The sequence below is a fragment of the Leopardus geoffroyi genome, chromosome A2 (assembly GCF_018350155.1).
Source record: "Leopardus geoffroyi isolate Oge1 chromosome A2, O.geoffroyi_Oge1_pat1.0, whole genome shotgun sequence".
Lineage (NCBI taxonomy): Eukaryota > Metazoa > Chordata > Mammalia > Carnivora > Felidae > Leopardus > Leopardus geoffroyi.
Window position 1 is genome coordinate 78,810,635 of NC_059331.1, and position 18,325 is coordinate 78,828,959.

At 41.0% G+C, this 18,325-nt stretch overlaps 1 protein-coding gene and 1 long non-coding RNA gene across 2 annotated transcripts in view; both read left to right on the forward strand.

Annotated features, from left to right (window-relative positions):
- Positions 1-4,274, forward strand: part of LOC123606317 — a 241,392-nt gene extending 237,118 nt beyond the window's left edge. Inside the window, exon 4 of the long non-coding RNA XR_006716226.1 lies at positions 3,213-4,274. This is a non-coding gene — a long non-coding RNA (uncharacterized LOC123606317). The remainder of the gene's footprint in view (positions 1-3,212) is intronic.
- Positions 4,275-5,864: 1,590 nt separating this feature from the next.
- Positions 5,865-18,325, forward strand: part of NAMPT (nicotinamide phosphoribosyltransferase) — a 39,078-nt gene continuing 26,617 nt past the window's right edge. The window contains exon 1 of the mRNA XM_045494470.1: positions 5,865-6,189. Within this exon, the coding sequence (XP_045350426.1) occupies positions 6,133-6,189 (57 nt within the window). The 5' untranslated portion in view covers positions 5,865-6,132. The remainder of the gene's footprint in view (positions 6,190-18,325) is intronic.

The window sequence follows — 18,325 nt, forward strand, 5'->3', positions numbered from 1 at the left end:
AGACAGACCTCTGAGGTATCTGGGCTCCTAGCTGGTAATCGCTGATGCTTCCCGAGCAGCAGACATTCCTAACCCCCTTCTTTCTTATAGGTGAAGCTTTCCTCTCGTTTCCACAAACGGAGTAGGCCAGCACTCACACTGTTTCATCCTCCTTCACAGCTAGGTCACGGGCAAACCTCCCACTGTGACCAGGAGGGCCCAAGGGAAGTCTTCTGGGGCCTCTTGGAGAGGTTTTCACATTTAATACAGAGAGAGATGCGTTCATAACAAAACCCTACTTTCTTTCCTTGCTCCTGCATGTTCTTGTGTGAGGTCGTGATAGAGCTGTGGCAGTCACCTTTTGACGTGTGTGACAAAGACACATTCAGTACATGGAAGGTCACAGAGGGGAGAAAATGGAAAAGAGCAAGAATCTTGATATCTTTGAGTTACTGGACCCACCCTAGAAAAACCTACCTCGAGACTCCCCTCTGTGGATGAAATTAAACCCCTATTCCTTAAGCTACTTTTAATAGCAGTTGTGATACCTGGAATCAAAAGCATTCTATCCGAGAAAAGTGAGGGAGACCTTTTTATTAAAACAGGATGATACATAGGGGTGCCTGGGTGGTTCAGTCAGTTAAGCATCCAACTCTTGGATCAGGTTATGATTTCATGGTGCGAGTTCGAGCCCCACATCAGGCTCTGAGCTGACAGTGTGGAGCCTGCTTGGAATTCTCTCTCCCCCCCTCTCTCTGCCCCTCCTCCACTTATACTCTCTCTTTCAGAATAAATAAATAAACTTAAAAAAAAAAAAAAAACAGGATGGTACATTCCAATATCCTCTAGGTAAGCCCTTGAGAAGTTGTCCCAAGTATCTAAGAGAGCTACACAAGCCAGAATTCTTTTTAAGGGTGTATGATGAGCTGTAATCACTGGTGGTCCAAGAGCCTTACCCAACACTACAATTTACAGAGGTACAAAGCCACCATCTGAGCACAAGTTTAGGACATGTGGCTACAGAGTGATGACAAGTGGGCTAGAACAGCCCACCATCAACCAGAGCAAAGAGCGGAGAGAATGACTCCCAAATCCAAGAGTAATCAATGCATTGAAGTGAGTCTCTTTGAAACACCAATAAGGGAAGAGCTGGGACAATTTGGAAGGAAAGAGAAGATGGTAAGTCCTAAACCATTTTGTTTGTCTTACAAGTTCTTGATTGTTCTGCAAGGTTGGTGTACCCTCAAGAAACAAAACAAAATCTAGAACCATTTTTATGTGAGTGCCTATAGTATCATAGGTGTGGCTCAGCAAACACTTAAAAAGAACACTTAAAAAGCCTTGGCAGGCACCACGAGCTTTAATTAAATTGGATTATTTTAACTGAGTAGTATATACAGACATACTGCTCACTTTTGGGGGTGATACTTGTGTTAATTCTTACTGAGTTTGGATGAATTTGAAGAGCAGATTAATATCCTTATATGTAGCTTATAGCATGAAGTATCTGTGGGAAATCCAGTCCACGTGCCCAACTCAGAATGCTGAATTTCAGAGAAGGCCATAAGGATTTCTCTGTGCATGAAGAGCCCCTTTCTCTCCTCTGAAAAATAGGGAAAAGGTCTTTGGGCATGAAGTTGGCCTCAGGATAGTATGATTAATACCCCTGGATAAAGATAGAAAAAGGCAAGAAAACCAGTCTGGGGGCACCTGGATGGCTCAGATGGTTAAGCATCTGACTCTTGATTTCAACTCAGGTCATGATCTTGCAGTTCATGAGATCAAGCCCCAAGTGAGGCTCTGTGCTGACAGCGTGGAGCCTGCTTGGGATTCTCTTTCTCTCTCTCTCTCTCTCTCACTCTCCCTCCCACCCCCTCAAAATAAATAAATAAACTTGGAAAAAAAAAAGAAAACTAGTCTTATATCAAGGTTATGAAAATCCTCAGTCATAAGATAGGAAAGGCAAGGAAAATAGTAAGTTTCACCAGTCTGAGTATCCCTTACTGTGGCTTCATCCTAAGTATTAATTTCCAAGAAAAATTGAGTCTTATATGCCAGTTATACTTTTCTAAAATCCACTAGAAATAAACACATACTTACTGAAATGAGAAACATTTATCTGAGTACCTCTGACACACATCATATGCCATCAGTGATAAGCAAACCACACTTAGGAAAACACTGCAATAAAAAATCTTAACAGTTTTTATAGTTCTAATGGTCTTTCTCTCCATCATTGATTTTGGCCATTGAGTCCTAAGGTGACCATCAGGAAAATGCATAAATACTTATGACCCCCAAATCCCCATACATAGCATCATAACATATGCACATTTGCCTTACTTTATTTTTTTAAGTTTATTTATTTTGATAGAGAGAATCCCAAGCAGGCTCCATGCTGTCAGTGGGGCTTAATCCCAGGAATCATGAGATCATGACTTGAGCCAAAATCAAGGATTGGGTGCTTACATGGCTGAGCCACCCAGGGGCCCCTGCCTTACTTCTACAGATCAATCAAACCTTTTTATTTTTGCTCTTTACCATTATTTCCCACTTTATTTGTTTGGAATTAGAAAAATGTATGTTTGGATATAATAGGAAACAAAAACACAACTAACAAAGATGGGGAAATTGATGCAGCATACATAGATTGGGAAACTTCTTGCAGGATATGACATGTGGAGGGTTTAACATCAGATGGATGATCAACCCAGCACTGCCCAGGTACATAGTGGGTGTGGCAGACCACAGGACATTTGCAATGGAATGACTGTGCACAATCCATGTATGTGTGCTAATCCTTCCTGTATGTGGGTTACACTTACTCTATCACTTCTGTACTTTCAGAAGAAGACTCAGCAGTTTTCTGGGTGTCTCTGTGTGACTGCAGTGAACCCAGCAGACTGAGTCATTAAAGGGTCAGCAGCACTGATAATCGGATCCACGAAGACCCACATCTTTCTGTAGATGAGTCCTTTTCCTTGGGAAATCACAACTCTGGATGGTCCCCAAAGGGCCATGGAAGTTTGAATGAACTTCTGTTTAATTAAAAAGGTTTTCTTTTTGTCTTTGTGACAACTGTTGATGCTTGGTAAAGCTGGAGAAAATTATAAAGGGTGATGGATAGGACCATTGTCAGGAGTTGCAGATGGGTGAATCCCAGACCTACTTCTCTGTTTGGGGTTTACTTTTTTTTTTTTTTTCCTGTTTTTGTTTTGTTTTTGTTTTGACAGTGTTTCTTACTAAAGTGAAATGTGGTCAGACCGGAATATCTGAGGCAACCTTTAAATACAAACATGTACCAAAGTCTGTCTGGAAGAGTGTGGGGCAACAGAAGTGATGTAGTAACACCCACTTTGCCTGATCAAATGTATGAGTGGCAAACTTTCATAGCACTCTGAGGGATACAAATAAGGAGCTGGATGCCCAATTCACCCTGCTTGACTGGCTATTTGGTAGGAATGGTAGATTAATCCAGGGCTTTGAATAAAGTGAAGGGGCCCAAATAAGTCTTTTTATTGACAGTATTTGTCATGTGTGGGTACTCACGAGAACAGTTTCTCAGAAACTTTTACATGCTACTAGATAAACATACTAAATGCTAGCTGTTAAACTGTCTTTCAAGGGAGGCTATTTCAAAACGAAATCTAAACTTTGTATTTGGTAATAATTTCATGGTTCTAAACCCCAATTAATTCAAAATTGGTCCTGCATTAAGCATGTAGGTAGTTACATACAGTGTGCCTGATTCTGTCTTAGAAAAATGGTGATTTTCTGTTGCTAACATATCTTCTTTTCCTCTGGAGATGGCGTTGATGGTTTAAGTCACTGATAATGTGTGTAGGCCTTGTGACTTTCTACATTTAACAAGCAATGTCAATGAAATATTAACACTTTTGCTTGTCCTGATATTAAACTTTTTCACCTTAACAGTGCAAAGACAACACCAAGACTGTAAGATCAAATTTTATTTTGCCTTAAAAAATGCTACCATAAACAAAGCCCATTTTGTAATCAGAACCCTATTTTTTTCCTGTGTAAGGCAGCATAGAACAATGGTCAGTTATACATACATGGATTCCAGGAAGCGAAGCCAAAAAAATTTGTCATTTAAGTAAAGTAGGTTATGGAAATTTTAAAATGAAGAAACAAGCACCAAATTAAGAGAGGCATACAGGATCATCTTCCTTCTTTGAATCACACTGCATGACTTAAAATTTCCCAAAATAAAAAAATTTTAAATAATTCACTTAAGTGTTTTAAAAAGTTATTTTCCCCAGTAAACACAGAGTCAACCAAAAAAAAAAGCCTCTTGGGGCGCCTGGGTGGCGCAGTCGGTTAAGCGTCCGACTTCAGCCAGGTCGATCTCGCGGTCCGTGAGTTCAAGCCCCGCGTCAGGCACTGGGCTGACGGCTCAGAGCCTGGAGCCTGTTTCCGATTCTGTGTCTCCCTCTCTCTCTGCCCCTCCCCCGTTCATGCTCTGTCTCTCTCTGTCCCAAAAATAAATAAAATAAACGTTGAAAAAAAAAATTAAAAAAAAAAAGCCTCTTTTGTTTTCAACCTTTTTGGTGAAAATTACTCTAAATGTATTATTATTTACTACTCTGGTGAGTGTATTGTCAGTTACTACCTTGGTATCTCACCACTTCCATGATCTTTGCCTGTACGGACTCCATAGATGAAGGTGACTGTCCAGAACCTGTACTTACTCCAAGACCATAGTCTAGACCGAAGTTGCTATTAATTGAAGAGGTCTCCGTTTTCTTGTGATGAATTTCTCCATTCACAATGTACCTGTTTCCACCCCACTCTGCAGATAAAATGAGAGATTTTCACTAACTTGAAAAATAGTCTGTTAAGTTCCTGTACCAGTTTTCACTGAACCGTCCCCTCCATGGCTACTTGTATCTTGTAAAACCTAAATCTTACAACTTAAAAAAAAAAAAAAAAAAAAAGGCAGCACCAGCTACTGACCATGTGGACAAAGGAAATCTGTTTCACGCAAAAATGCAACCACGTATGGGAACTGCGCAAGTGGATGGTCTGTACTTAGATGAAGTCATCTGACGTCGTTTCCCTTGCTTCTTACTTGGAGGTTGCCAAACCATTTCCCAAGATTTAACGATTCTAACAATGATGAAAGTCAGTTTTGCACCGTGTCAAAATCTTGGCCCGTTGCCGTTTACTTCCGGGCACTATTAGATTCAATCAGGCCTTGTACTTTCATTAGATGTGAGGACTGAATTCAACCCCCGCCTTCCCGCGCGGGGTATTTTCTCTGGGAAAATATCAAAACATCATTCAAAGGATCAAAGAGCTCAGCCACACAGGCGGAGGAAACGCGGAGTCGATGTGGCAGAGTAAAGGGGCCCCTCAGACCTTATTCCTCACCGCAGCTCTTCCGATTTTAAAGAGTGGGTTAGAAGGACCAAGAGGGACAAGAGGGATGGAGGCAAAAGGTTCGCTTTTCAATCCCAGCCGGAGACAAAGGTAAGTAACTGCGCGGGGGGGGGAAGGGGAGAGCGGCAGAGGGAGGCTCCTCGGCCCCCAGCCGGGTGGCGTGACTTCTGGAGGACTCAGAAAACGGGCCAGGACTGGGTAGGACGGGAAGATGTCACGCGGCGGGCGAACCGGCTAATCGCAGAAGGAGCGAGGCTGGGAATTACCCCTCCCCCGCCCCTCACCGTCCCGCCGGGAAATGAAACCGAGGCAGGAACACAGATCCCCGGCCGGGACTGCCCGGCAGCCTCCGGTTTCCCGGAGCCAGCGTGCGGGAAAAAGAGCGCGTGCCTCACGTCCTCTCCGCCCAGCCCCGCCCCCCCGCGCGTTGCGCACGCGCGGCCGCGCCCCGCCCCTCGCCTCGCCTCTGCTCCGGGATGATGGGGCGGGGGCGGTGAGCCGAGGTGAGGAGTCGGTCGGAGTTCCTGGGCTGAGAGCGCGAGAGCTGCCGCCGCCACCACCCCCCGCCGCGTCACGGCTCCCGGGCCCGCCCTCCTGTGGCCCCTCCTCCCCACTCCGCTTTCCCCCTCTTCTCCCCCGCCCCTCCGGCCGAGCGGTGACTTAAGCAACGGAGCGCGGTGAAGCCCATTTTTCTCCTTCCTCGCCGCCGCGCTGGGCAGCTCGCGGCGCGTGGCCCGCACACTCCCGCCCGAGATGAATGCTGCGGCAGACGCCGATTTCAACATCCTCCTAGCTACTGACTCCTACAAGGTAGAGGTTCGGGGCGGGGGCAGGTGAAGGAGGAGGAGAGGGCGCGTTCGGGACGAGCGCGGGGCTGTGGGGCGGGGGGCGGCCGGCCTGGGGTCGTGGCGCTGCGCTAGCCCGAGGGAAGAAGCGGGCGAGTGGCGGCGGCCGGATGAGGCAGGTGAAGCTGGCGCCGCAGTGGGGAGGAGGTGGATGGAGGAGGGATGGAGGGATGGACGGCAGGAGGCGGGGCTTTGGGGTGCGTGGTTGGGGGGGGCGCGGCGAGGGGCTGAGGCGGGCCCCAGCCGGCGCCGCCCGCCTGCCCGCCGCGGGGCTCGGGGCTCGGGGCTCAGGCGGTTGTGGCGGGGTCGGGGCCCGGGAGGCTTGGGCGTCACCGGCCGAGCGCACGCTTTCCCCAGGGGCTCGGCCTTTTGGCCTTGGCCAGGTCGGATTGGGCCGGCCTGGGCGAGGGCTCTGCCGAGGAGAGCGGGTCAGTTAGGTAACGGCTCCTGGGGCTTGGCCCTGGAGAAAGGGAGTGGGGTTTGAGAAGTGGGTTTTCCCCGCCAAGCTGAATCGAGTGCACTTCCCCGCCCTTGCTGAGCAGGTACGTCCCTTCCCGAGGAAGAGGTGGGCGAGGACCTAGTAGGGGTGCTAGTAGGGGTGCCGCAGCAGCCAGCCACGTTCCTCTGCCTGTGGCCGGGGTGTGGAGGACACCTATCTGCCCTCGGGAAACATGCTGGATTCCCTCGTCCCACTCCACTGGGCTCCGTTTCAAACTCGTTTGCTCCTGGTGATCACTCGTGCTCCTTATCCCTGTTGTAAAGGCCGATCCCCTGCCCTTACTCCATTAGGGTCACTACAGGATTTCTGTGAAAAGGAATGTGAATCACGAGTTAAATGAACTGTAGTTTTAACCCTGGAGAACTTAGAGTGGCACAACACAACATTGTGTTAATATGCCTATTGGACACTTCAGTGTATTGCTGCCCCATTAATTTTGTTTGAAACCCACACAAATTAGTAAAGGAAAGAATGATTAAAGGAAAATGTGGCAAAGTTTTTCCCCCTAGTTTCCAAATTACATGAAGTAAACTGAACTATACTCTGCTAAAGCTTTGTTGGCCAACACACTTAAAAGATGAAATGTCAGGCCAGAAAACCCACTTGAACAAAATAAAGTTCAGTTTTTACTTGACAACGTGGTGGTTTGAAATACAAAGGGAAAGCATATTTTTGGGTTTAGTTGTGAGGTTTTGCTTTTTGTTTCTTTCCTTAAATTTAATTGGACAAAGTATTTTGGAGAATCCCGTTTTATTTAAGTTCTGTTTTGTTCATTTCTTCCCAGGAGAAGATTCTACTAACGATAATTTAGACGGGTAGTTACTTAAAACAGAGCCAAGTTTCCTTAACAAGTGGTCTTTTAAATTGAATTTTAAAGTGGAAATCTACACCATTGTAAGGAGATCAAAGTATTATTAACTATGGTTTTCTAAGCCTTAAAACCTTCTCTTGTCTTAGGTCCTAGCATTTTGAGTATCTTCAGTAGTGATTTTAGAATGGTCTCATTCATAGTTTTCTCTTAATTAATTTTTTTTTCACCCAGTTTTTTTCCTAACTAAATCTTTAAAATGATTTCCAATTTTTATAATGTAGTAATTTATGATTTGATTGAAAATGGGAAACAGTTGATGGGTCTAACTTTTAAAAACAAAATGAGTGTAAATTCCTTTAGTTTGTGGTTCCTTGAGCCATTATAGGTAAGGAATGTAAAATTGCCTTAACATCAGTTTTCTGGGATGCTTTTAATTAGAAGAATGAATTACCGTAAAGTTTTCTAATCTAGCAGGGCATACTTAATGCACTAGTAAAATTTGTATCTCTTTAATAGCTTATTCCTGCCCATTTTCAAATCAGACTGGTATATTTTATTCTCTAATATGAAGCCTATTTGTTTTTTATGTGTTTTTAAGTTTTTATTTTAATTTCAGCTATTTAACATACAGTGTAGTATTCATTTCAGGTGTACAATATAGTGATTCCATCACCCAGTGCTCATCACAAGTGCCTTCCTTAATCCCCATCACCTATTTAACACATCCCCCCCGCCTACCTCCCCCTTGTTAACCATGTTTGTACTCCATAATTAAGAGTCTGTTTTTTGGTTTGTCTGTCTTTCTTTTCCCCTTTGCTGATTTGTTTTGTTTCTTAAATTCCACGTATGTGTGAAATCATGATATTTGTCTTTGACTAGTTCACTTAGCATTATACTCTCTAGTTCCATCCATGTCTTCACAAATGGCAATATTTCATTCTTTTTCATGGCTGAATAATCCATTGTGTGTGTGTGTATACACATATATACACATATATGTATGTATACATATATATGTACACACGCACACACACCACCTCTTCTTGAACAGTTGGGCTGCTTCCATATCTTGGCTATTGTAAATAATGCTGCTGTAAATATAGGGGTGTATGTATCCCTTTGAATTAGTGTTTTTGCGTTTTGGGGGTAAGTACCCAGTAGTAAAATTACTGGATCGTAGGGTAGTTGTATTTTTAACTTTTTGAGGAATCTCCATACTGTTTTCCAGATTGGCTGCACCAGTTTGCATTTCCACCAACAATGCAAAAGTGTTCCTTTATCTCCACATCTTCGCCAACACCTGTTGTTTCTTGTGTTGTTGATTTTAGCCATGTTGACAGGTGAGAGGTGATATCTCATTGTAGTTTTGATTTGCATTTCCTTGATGGGGAATTGATGTTGAGGATCTTTTGATTTATCTTTTGGCCATCTGTATGTCTTTGTTGGAGAACTATCCATGTCTTTAGTCCATTTTTTAATTGGATTATTTGTTTTGTGGGTGTTGAGTTGTAGAAGTTCTATATATATTTTGGATTCAAACCCTTTATTAGATACGTCATTTTGAAATATATTCTCCCACTCAGTAGGTTGTCTCTTTTAGTTTTGTTGATGGTTTCCTTTGCTGTGCAGAAACTTTTTATTTAGACATAGTCTCAATAGTTTATTTCTGCTTTTGTTTCCCTTGCCTCAGGAGACATATCTAGAAAGAAGTTGCTACAGCCAAAGAAGTTACTGCCCGTGTTCTAGGATTTTTATGATTTCAGGTCTGACATTCAGGTCTTTAATCCATTTTTAATTTATTTTGTGTATGGTGTAAGAAAGCAGTCCAGTTTCATTCTTTTGCTTGTAGCTGGCCAGTTTTCCCAGCGCTCTTTGTTGAAGAGACTGTCTTTTTCCCATTGGATATTCTTTCCTGTTTTGTTGAAGATTAATTGATATGTAGTGGGTTTATTTCTGGGCTTTCTAATCAGTTCCATTGATCTGTGTATCTATTCTTGTGCCATACTGTTTTGATTACTACAGCTTTGTAATATATCTTAAAGTCCAGAGTTATGATGCCTCCAGCTTTGCTTTGCTTTTTCAAGATTGCTTTGGCTATTCGGGGTTTTTTGTGGTTCCATACAGATTTTAGAATTGTTCTACTTCTGTAAAAAATGCTGTTGGCATTTTGATAGAGATTGCATTAAATGTATAAGTTGCTTTGGTTGTATAGACATTTTAACAATATTTGTTCTTCCAGTTTATGAGCATGAAATGTCTTTCCATTTCTTTGTGTTGTCTTCAATTTCTTTCATGAGTGTTTTACAGTTTTCAGAGTACAGGTCTTTCACCTCTTTGGTTAGATTTATTCCTAGGTGTCTTACTATTTTTGGTGCAAATGTAAATGGGATTGTCCTCTTAATTTCTCTTGCTGCCGCTGCAGTATTGGTGTATAAAAATGCAAGATTTCTGTACATTGATTTTGTATCCTGCAACTCTGCTGAATTCATTTATCAGTTCTAATAGTTTTTTGGTGGAATCTTTTGTGTTTTCTATATATGGTGTGACCATGTCTTCTGAAAACAGTGAAAGTCTTACTATTTCCTTACCAACTTGGAAGCCTTTTCTTCTGATTGCTGTGGCGGGAACTTCCAGTACTGTATTGAAAAAAAGAGGTGAGAGTGGACATCCTTGTCTTTTCCATGACCTTAGGTGAAAAGCTCTCCCATTTTTCCCCATGCAGGATGATGTTAGCTATGGGTTTTTCACATATGTCATTTACTGCATTGAGGTGTATTCCCTCTAAACCTACTTTACTGAGGGTTTTTATCATGAATGGATGTTGTACTTTGTCAGATGCTTTTTCTACATCTATGGAAATGATCATGTGGTTATTATCCTTTCTCTTATTTGTGTGCTATATCACATTAATTGATTTGCGAATAATCAGCCACTCTTGCAGCCCAAGAATAAATCCCACATGATCGTAGTGAATAATTTTTTAATGTATTGTTGGATTTGGTTTGCTAGTAATTTGTTGAGAATTTTTCATCTGTGTTCATCAGAGATATTGGCCTGGAGTTAGTGGTGTCTTTATCTGGTTTGATATCAGAGTAATGCTGGCCTCATAGAATGAATTTGGATGTTTTCCTTCCTTTTCCATTTTTTGGAATAGTTTGAGAAGAATAGGTATTAATTCTTTTTTAAATGTTTGGTAGAGGGACCCCTGAGTTGCTCAGTTGGTTAAACGTCTGACTTCAGCTCAGGTCATGATCTCACAGTTTGTGAGTTCGAGCCCCACATTGGGTTCTGTGCTGACAGCTCAGAGCCTGGAGCCTGGAGCCTTCCTCAGTTCTGTGTCTCCCTCTCTTCTGCCCCTCCCCTGCTTGCCCTCTGTGTCTTTCTGTCTTTCTCAAAATTAATAAACATTAAAAAATTTTTTAAAACGTTTGGTAGAATTTGCCTGAGAAGCTGTCTGGTCCTGGCCTGTTTGTTTGGAGTTTTTTGATTAGTGACTCAATTTCTTTGCTAGGAATAAGTCTGTTCCAGTTTTCTGTTCCAGTTTTGGTAGCTTATACGTTTTTAGGAATTTATCCATTTCTTCTAGGCTGGCCAATTTATTGGTATATCGTTTTTCATAATATTCTCATAATTGTATTTCTGTGGTGTTGGTTGTTATTTCTTCTCTCTCATTTGTGATTTTATTTATTTGAGTCCTTTCTCTTTTTTTCTTGATGAGTCTGGCTAGAGGTTTATCAATTTTGTTGAGTTTCTCAAAGGATTAGCTCCTGATTTCATTGCTCTATTCTATTGCTTTTTTTAGTTTCTATATCATTTATTTCTGCTGTAATATTTATTATATCCTTCCTTATGCTGGTTTGGGGTTTTGTTTGTTCTTTTTCTAGTCTCTTTAGGTGTAAGGTTAGGTTGTTCATTTGAGACTTTTATTGCTTTTTGAGATTGTCCTGTATTGCTTTAAACTTCCCTCTTAGAATCGTTTTTGGTTGCATTCCAAAGGTTTTGAACGGTTGTGTTTTCATTTGTTTCTGTGTACTTTTCAATCTATTCTTTTATTTCCTGATTTACGCATTCATTGTTTTTTGACCTCCCTTGTCATCCAGATTTTTTCTTGTGGTTGACTTCTGGTTTCCTAGCATTGTGGTCAGAAAAGACGCATAGTGTGTCTTTGATCTTGAATTTGTTGAGGCTTGTTTTCTGGGCTAACATGTGATCTATTCTGGAGAATGTTCTGCGTGCAATTGAAAGGAATGTGTATTCTGTTTTAAGATGGAATGTTATGAATATCTGCTAAATCCATCTGTTCATTCAAAGTCATTGTTTCTTTATTGATTTCCTCTTTAGGTCATCTGTCCGTTGATGTAAGTAGGGTGTGTTAAAGTCCCTTATTATTATTGTATTCTTATCAATTAATTCCTTTATGTTTGTTATTAACCGTTTTATGTATTTGGTGTTTCTGTGTTGGAGGCATAAATATTTACAATCGTTATATCTTCTTGTTGGATTGTCCCCTTTTTTATTATATAGCATCCTTTGTCTCTTGTTACAGTTTTTGTTTTACATTTATTTTTGAGAGACAGAGAGAAAGCACAAGCGGGGGAGGGGCAGAGAGCGATGGAGATGCAGAATCCAAAGCAGGCTCCAGGCTCTGAACAAGCTGCCAGAACAGAGCCCAATGTGGGGCTCGAACCCACGAACCATGAGACCAGAACCTGAGCCGAGTTGGACACTCAACCAACTGAGCCACCCAGGAGCCCCACAGTTTTGTTTTAAAGTCTACTTTGTCTGATAAAAAGTATTGCTATTCCAGCTTTTGTTTGACATTATTTGCATGGTAAATGTTTCTTCATCCCCTCACTTTAAATCTGCCAGTGTTTTTAGATCTAAAAGGAGTCTCTTGCAGGCAGTATGTAGAAGGATCTTGTTTTTTATCTACTCTGTCACCCTATATCTTTCGACTGGAGTGTTTGATCCGTTTACATTCAAAGTAATTATTATAAGATATGTATTCATTGCCATTATTTTTTTGTGATTGTTTCTGACGATGTCTCTGATTCATTCTTGTCTGTCTCTCATGGTTTTCTGGTTTTCTTTAATATATTTGGATTTCTTTCTCTTTGTTGCATGTTTATTAGTGGTTTTATATATGTGCTTACCATTAGGTTTGTATGTAACCTCTTTGGCATATAGCAGTCTATATTAAGTTGATGGGCGTTGAAGTTTGAACCCATTCTTTACTCCGCTCCTCCCCACATTTTAAATATATGTTCTCATATTTTGCATCCTTTTATTTTGTAAGTTCCTTGACTGATTTTTTTACAGAAATACTCATTTTTACTGATTTTCTGTTTCCTACCTTTATACTATCCCTTCTGGTCTCTGTTCCGCTGAGAGACTCCCCTTTAATATTTCTTTCAGGGCTTGTTTGGTAGTCATGAACTCCTTTAGCCTTTGTCTGGGAAACACATGATCTCTCTTTCTATTCTGAATGACAGCCTTGCTAGATAGAGTGTTCTTGGCTGCAGATTTTTTCCATATAGCACTTTGGAACTAACATGCCACTACCTTCTGACTTGGGAAGTTTCTCCTGAAAGATCCACTGATAGCTGTATGGGGTTTCCCTTGTATGTTACTGTCTTCTTTTGTCTTGCTCCTTTAAACATTGTTTCTTTATTTTGCCACTTTAATTACTATATGTTTTGGTGTGGATCTCCTTTTGTTGATTTTTTTTGGAGGGTCCTCTGTGTCTCCTGGATCTGGATATCTGTTTACTTCTCCAGGTTAGGTAAGTTTTCAGCTATTATTTCTTCAAATACATTTTTCATCCCCATTTCCTCTCTCTTCTGGGATTCCTATAATATGAATGTTACTATGTTTGATGGAGTCATTGAGTTCTCTAAGTCTATTCTCGTTTTGCGTAATTCTTTTTTCTCAGCTCGATTACTTTCCACTGCTCTGTCTTCTAGATTATTAGTTTGTTTATGTTCTTCCAGGCTGTTGCTCATTCCATCAAGTGTGTTTCTCATTTCATTTACTTAGCCCTTTATCCCTTCTAGGTTATTCGTTATTTCTGTGTTAATGGTCTCACTGATGTCTTCCACTCTTTTCTCAAGTCCAGTGAATGTTTTTATGATCATTACTTTAAATTCTCTGACATGTTACATATATCTGTTTCACTTAGATCTCTGCCCATGGCCTTTTCCTGTTTTTCATTTGGAACAAGTTCCAAAATGTCTTCTCATTTTGTCTTAGTCTCTTTGCCTGCTTCTCTGTGTTAGGAAACTTAGCTACGTCTCCTGTTCTTGAGGGTAATGGCCTTATAAAGAAGAGGTCCGATAGTGCTCTATTGTGTAGTGTCCCCTGTTCCCCAGGGCCTGGCACTTCTGGGAATGCCTCCAATGTGTGCTGCATGTGCTCACCTGTTGTGTCCTTTAGGCCAGTCATCTATAGAGGTTCTCTTTGTCTGCCATGGGCAGTATTTGGTCCCTAGCCTGAATGTGGTGCATTTTAACTAGGTGTGCTCTGTTCTGTTTGTGAAGTGAGACATGTCACTATCACCAGTAGAACTGAGGCCCTGCAAATCTCCCACCTCAGGAAGTGCCAGGTGCTCAGGGTTTGGCGCTCTTCTGGGCGAGGGGGCCCAAAGTGCTAGGACTGAGGAAAATGTGAATGGAAGGGGCAATTCCACCCAAGTGCACGGTGGCAGGGGGTCGTGGGGGCTTGGTGTAAGCAAGTTAGGTAGGGAGTGTGGGTGTTGCACTGGTTCCCACAGGTGGCCCTGTGCTTATGCTGAAGGGCAGGGGGAGTGAAATGGCTTCTGCCAGGGCCTTTCTTCCCAGAGGAGTCTATCTATGAATGCTGCCTCTCTGGGACATGCTCCAAGATGAGCAGATAACCTCCCCGCTGTGTGCCCTGGCTGTTTTGCAGATCACTGTTTTCACACTGTATGTTCACGGGCTGTTTGCCTGCCTTTTCTGTAGGAGCAGGGCAGTGCCCTCAGCTGTATCCCGGCCAAGCCTGCTGACCTTTAAAACTCCAGGCTTTAAGCCCTGCTGATTGCAAGAACTCACAAAATTTGGCTCCTCTCACTTTCCAAGCCAAGTGCTATGGGGATTCTTATTCCTCCGTGCTCCCTTGTGTGTTTGCCTGTCTGTAGCCCTTCTCCCTTCCACCATAGCGGCCACAATCCGTTTCTCCCAAACCACGTCTCCATACTTATGCCTTCTTTTTTGTGGCCTCTTCTCTACCTTTAGTTGTGGGATTTGTTCTCCCGCCTTCAGGTAAATTTCTAGGGTATTTAGTATGATTTGATAATTATCTAATTGTTTTGGGACAAGGAAAGCCTAGGGTCCTCTTATTCTGTTGTCTTCCAAACTGGTCTAATATGAAATCTTTTTAGTAAGATTTTTAATATCCCCCCAAAAAATATCTCTTAAGAGGATTTAGTCAGGTTGGTATGTTTTATACCAATGGTTTACAACAGCACAATAAAATACATTGTGTATTCCATACTAATATTTTTAAATTTTATTTGCCTTACATATTTAGTGGTCTTTATAGGCTATATCCCATTTTTACCTTTTTATCTTCTTAGATGAAAGAGAGACAAATCAGAATCTTGATGTTAGAAGCAATGAAATTTTTATTTGGCAATTAAATGAAACTATTAGATATCCTTATCAGTACTTACAAAGTACTGGCTAGTTACAGTAGTGAACCTAGTGGTTTTAGACATGTTGATGGATAAGAGAATAACATTGATTTCTTTTTTTTTTTTTAATTTTTTAAAAAAAAAATTTTTTTTCTAATTTAAAAAAAAAAATTTTTTTTTCAACGTTTTTTATTTATTTTTGGGACAGAGAGAGACAGAGCATGAATGGGGGAGGGGCAGAGAGAGAGGGAGACACAGAATCCGAAGCAGGCTCCAGGCTCTGAGCCATCAGCCCAGAGCCCGACGCGGGTCTCGAACTCCCAGACCGTGAGATTGTGACCTGAGCTGAAGTCGGACGCTTAACCGACTGAGCCACCCAGGTGTCCCAACATTGATTTCTTTCTAAAACTGAAGAAAGAATAGTTGGTCGTCTAAGGACCATAAAAAGGTATTTTGCAAGTAGTAGGATAGTGCTTAAGCACATGACAACACAGGTGCTTTGTTTGTCCTTGTATCCTCTCCAGAGGGTTCATTTCTATAATCGCATACTATATCATACATAATAAGGAACTGAGGAAACAGGTAAATGTGGTTGTTTTTCCATTTTCATTCTGGGTTCCTGTTTAATCATTTCAAAATGGCATAAAGCACAATTATCTACTGGGTTGTATTTACATTGTGCTAGGCCAAGTAAGGAAGGGTGCATTGAGGGGTGTTAGTCACTGCCGTGCTTAAAAGGCATTTGGAAATTTTCGTGAAGGAGACAGGTCAGGTTTCTGTTTGGGGGTGGAGGGTTCCCTACCTATCTCTGGGGTAGCCAGTGATTAGTTTACAAATAACTGGCTCATTAAAAGATGCATTTCTGTTCCTTGTTTCTTTTCCTACTGTGCGGATAATGTTTGTAACAATCTACAGCAGAGAATAGTTTCATTATTTCTGAACATTTATCCTGTTAGATAAAAATGGAAGATGTTGTCAATTAGGTTGAAAAAAATATATATAGTGTATAACAGTAATCTCTAAGCAATTTACACATCACCCATTGTTATGAAATGTGTATTAAAGCATATCACCCATTGTTATGAATTGTGCTGTCCAGCGTGGGTTGCTTCTCAAAAGGTCATTTGTAAACTGGTTATCTAGAACTCAGCCCATTTTCATCAATTCATTTAATAAATATTGGAGATCTCCTAGGTATTTAAAAGACAAAAGATGTCTCTTAAAATTCAGAATGGGTGAAAATTGTTTTTAGAGAAGTTACAGAAGATCATATAATTTATGATGATGAGGCACCCAGGGTGGCTTTTGTAAAACAGATTTTGCTGTCTCATTAATGGCGAATAACAAACCTTAAAGGTTTGGGCTTTTTGGAAAAAGAGTTGGGGATAGATGAGAATTCTCTCACTGGCAATTTTGTCCTGGCTGGGACTTTAGCAACCCAGTGTCTTTCTCTGACCTGTCCCCATTTTTCATAGTTGCTTCTCTTTCATTGCTTCTGATCGGGCAGCTGAGTTATGTCACAGTGGCTCTCCTGGCAGCCTGATCTTTGTAAGGAGTGGAGGACTGTTGCAGTTTCTATGTCAAATTACCTGTGCATTCTTACAATGCAGTTTTCCAGTAAGGTTTATACTATAAGTTATAGGAAAAGCCCAGGCAATAGAAATAAAATCTTATATGTAAGTCATGAATATAGTTCAGAGGAAGATTAACTTAGATCAGTAAAGTTTTGTAAGATTTTGCAAAACAAAGATACCAGAAGCTGGTGTCCTCTTTGTCAGTTAATTAAATCTTTTTCAAGGGTGCAGCCAAAAAAGTACAAATTATCAAACGCTCTGTGCCAAAGAGGTTTAAGGGAAGGAGTAGTGTAATTATAACTGATTTGACAATTTCCTCTCTCCCCCAAAATGTAATCCAAATATTTTTAAGCCATATTTTTGAAGTTATTATCGCTTCAAAAGCCAAATAGCAAAGAATTATTTTCTGTGGCAACAGAAGTATTTCCAGGACTTGAGAAATTTTTAAAAATGTTGAAAAGAAGATTTATTTATTTATTTATTTATTTATTTATTTTTGCTATTTTAAGCACAGTAGCATTGAAGAGACATAAAGTTTTAGCCATTCATTGTAAGGCTGAGTGGATCCTCTTCTGAGTGCCCTTATACATTTTGGAGATAGTAAAACTTATTCTGTGGCATTATACGTGCTACCCCATGTGCTCTTATATACACGTGGTATTGTTAAAATGTTGGCTTATGATAATTACTTAGCTATTAAAATTATAACTGGTAAAGTAGGTTAGTAGTGATTGCCTTTGGACATGTGATCCCATTATGAGAGGAAAGCTCTTGAAAAGACACCAAATCGACTTTATGGAAAATCTGGAGAAGCTCAGGAAAAAGTTAAGAGTCTGCTCTCACAGAAAGATTCTATGCAACTTAAATATTTCTCATATTTCTCTTTAAATGTCATACTTGGGACAAGGATATTTACCCTAGGGATTGTAATTTTTAGAAGCTTTTCATGAAGTAAATCACTCACATGACTGTGAAATTAGGTTCTGTTAAAAGAACTACATTTTCTTGTGTGCCTGTGTTCTTTACCACACATGTATTTATGTACTGGTAGTGCTCTGTTAGCTGTAGGAAAATCATGCTAGTTTAGGAAACATTTTTAGGAGTAAGGTTTGCTGGGGATATTATGAGAAATTAGCTATTCTCATCTTACAAAAAATGTTGAGTTTACTATAGAACCATTTTTCCTATTGATAGAAGCTAAAGTAGTGCTAAGAAAACCAACGTGATTTAAGAGCTTCTTTTGTGTAGTTTAATTTTGAATACTGTGAGACTTTGTTAGCATTACATGACATATTTAAAACAGCTCTAATCCATTCCTTCCACAGCCTTTCCCATCTCTGTAAACGGCACCCTTATTCACCCAGTTGCTCAAGCCAAAAATGTAGGCAACAGTGCTAATCCCTCCCCCTTATTACCCCCACATCTAGTGTTTTAGCCTAATTCTCCTTTACCTCCAGATGAGCCAGTGCTCTCACCTAAGCTAGTCTTTGGTGTAGTAATCTTTTACCTGATGGTCCTGCTTCCTCTTTGGTCACCTTGTAATCCATTATCCACCTCACTGTCCAGCTG